The 1,410-nt window shown below is 36.7% G+C and overlaps 1 protein-coding gene across 1 annotated transcript in view; it reads left to right on the forward strand.

The window, feature by feature from the left end:
- The first annotated feature begins 258 nt into the window (after positions 1–258).
- Positions 259–1,410, forward strand: part of SYNE2 (spectrin repeat containing, nuclear envelope 2) — a 295,242-nt gene continuing 294,090 nt past the window's right edge. The window contains exon 1 of the mRNA XM_012656034.1: positions 259–388. Coding sequence (XP_012511488.1) covers positions 310–388 — 79 coding nt within the window. The 5' untranslated portion in view covers positions 259–309. The remainder of the gene's footprint in view (positions 389–1,410) is intronic.

Genomic DNA, 1,410 nt, shown 5'->3' on the forward strand with positions numbered 1-1,410 from the left:
GAGTCTACAGTGCTAGTTCTTTTGGAGTTCTGAAAACAACTCTAAAGGGCATGAATAGGTCACAGGGCAAAATCTTGATTATAATTCAGAAAGAAGGCGTAGTTACTCTGTTCTTCATGGACTGTGGAAACACTCACTAGAAAGCCATACTTGTTTTAGAGGGTAGCTTTTGGCTGCTGCTGATTTCTGGCAATGCTTATCTACTAGAAGTACAGAGCTGCAAAGTTACTAATGAACATTTATCCATTTCACTTTCAGTTTACTTCTTTAACTGAGATGGACAAGATATAATCTCCATTGAGTCAAAGAATGGCATCTAGTCCTGTGCTTCCCACGGAAGATGAACAGGTTTCCTTGGGCATCGATGATCTCCATATTTCACTGCAAGGTAACTCAGATTGGGTGGGGTGACACCTGCAGAAACCATGGAAACCGTGTTCTCATCGAGTCACAAATCATACTGCTGTCTGTCTCTCTTAGGGGGATTTTTAATATATCTGTGTTTTTCCAACGGTAGAAACCTTTCAGTACACTTCAATTTCTTTATTGCTGTCTCAGCTCTCTAGAAAAGTAGGTGATACTTGGAAGGAATTTGGTATCTCCAGCTTCTTACCCTGAGTCTATGTATTTTATTTGCAGTGAAAAGTAAATAGTTAACCATAGTTTGCTTGGCATTGTTTGTACTTACTTTGTACCTTCTTGCATAACCTCTTTTAAAGGCACATTTCTTATTGTGCTGTGACAGAAAGGAAGAGTAGTAATATTATAAATGAATGACCTTTCAATCACGTGTATCATATGTACATGTATGTAAGTACTATCAGTTTTTGTTGTTAGTGCTTCTTGTGGAGCTTGGCAATATTTGTGTTGTATTTTGAAAATTCATTAGCTGCTAGATCTTCCACTTTTGTTGATAAAGGGAATCTTGGAGTTGAGTAAAGTTAGCTAGTATAAAAGAAATAAGACTATGGCAAATGTTTGAAAATGTGAAACTATGTATTTTAAAGTAATTTTAAGATTATGGGTAGTATTATGCAGCACTTTTTAAATTTTGTATTGGGTACATTTTTAGAATAAAGTCATAGATTTTGAGTCACTTACGATAAAGATTGCAAAATGACTTTCTTTCTGATATTTTCCTTTTAATTAAAAATCAGTTTTGAATGGTTTGCTTCTTGACTTTGGGGTTGAGATAGAAATCTATAGCTGTTGGAATAGACTATATGTCCCAGGCTTTTTAAAAGTAACTTTTGGACCAGGTGCAGTGGCTCATGCCTGTAATCCTAGCACTCTGGGAGACTGAGGTGGATGGATCCTTTGAGCTCAGGAGTTCGAGACCAGCCTGAGCAAGAGCGAGACCCCGTCTCTACTAAAAATAGAAAAGAAATTAGCTGGACAACTAAAAATATA

Source organism: Propithecus coquereli, unplaced genomic scaffold (assembly GCF_000956105.1).
Source record: "Propithecus coquereli isolate 6110/MARCELLA unplaced genomic scaffold, Pcoq_1.0 Scaffold5, whole genome shotgun sequence".
Lineage (NCBI taxonomy): Eukaryota > Metazoa > Chordata > Mammalia > Primates > Indriidae > Propithecus > Propithecus coquereli.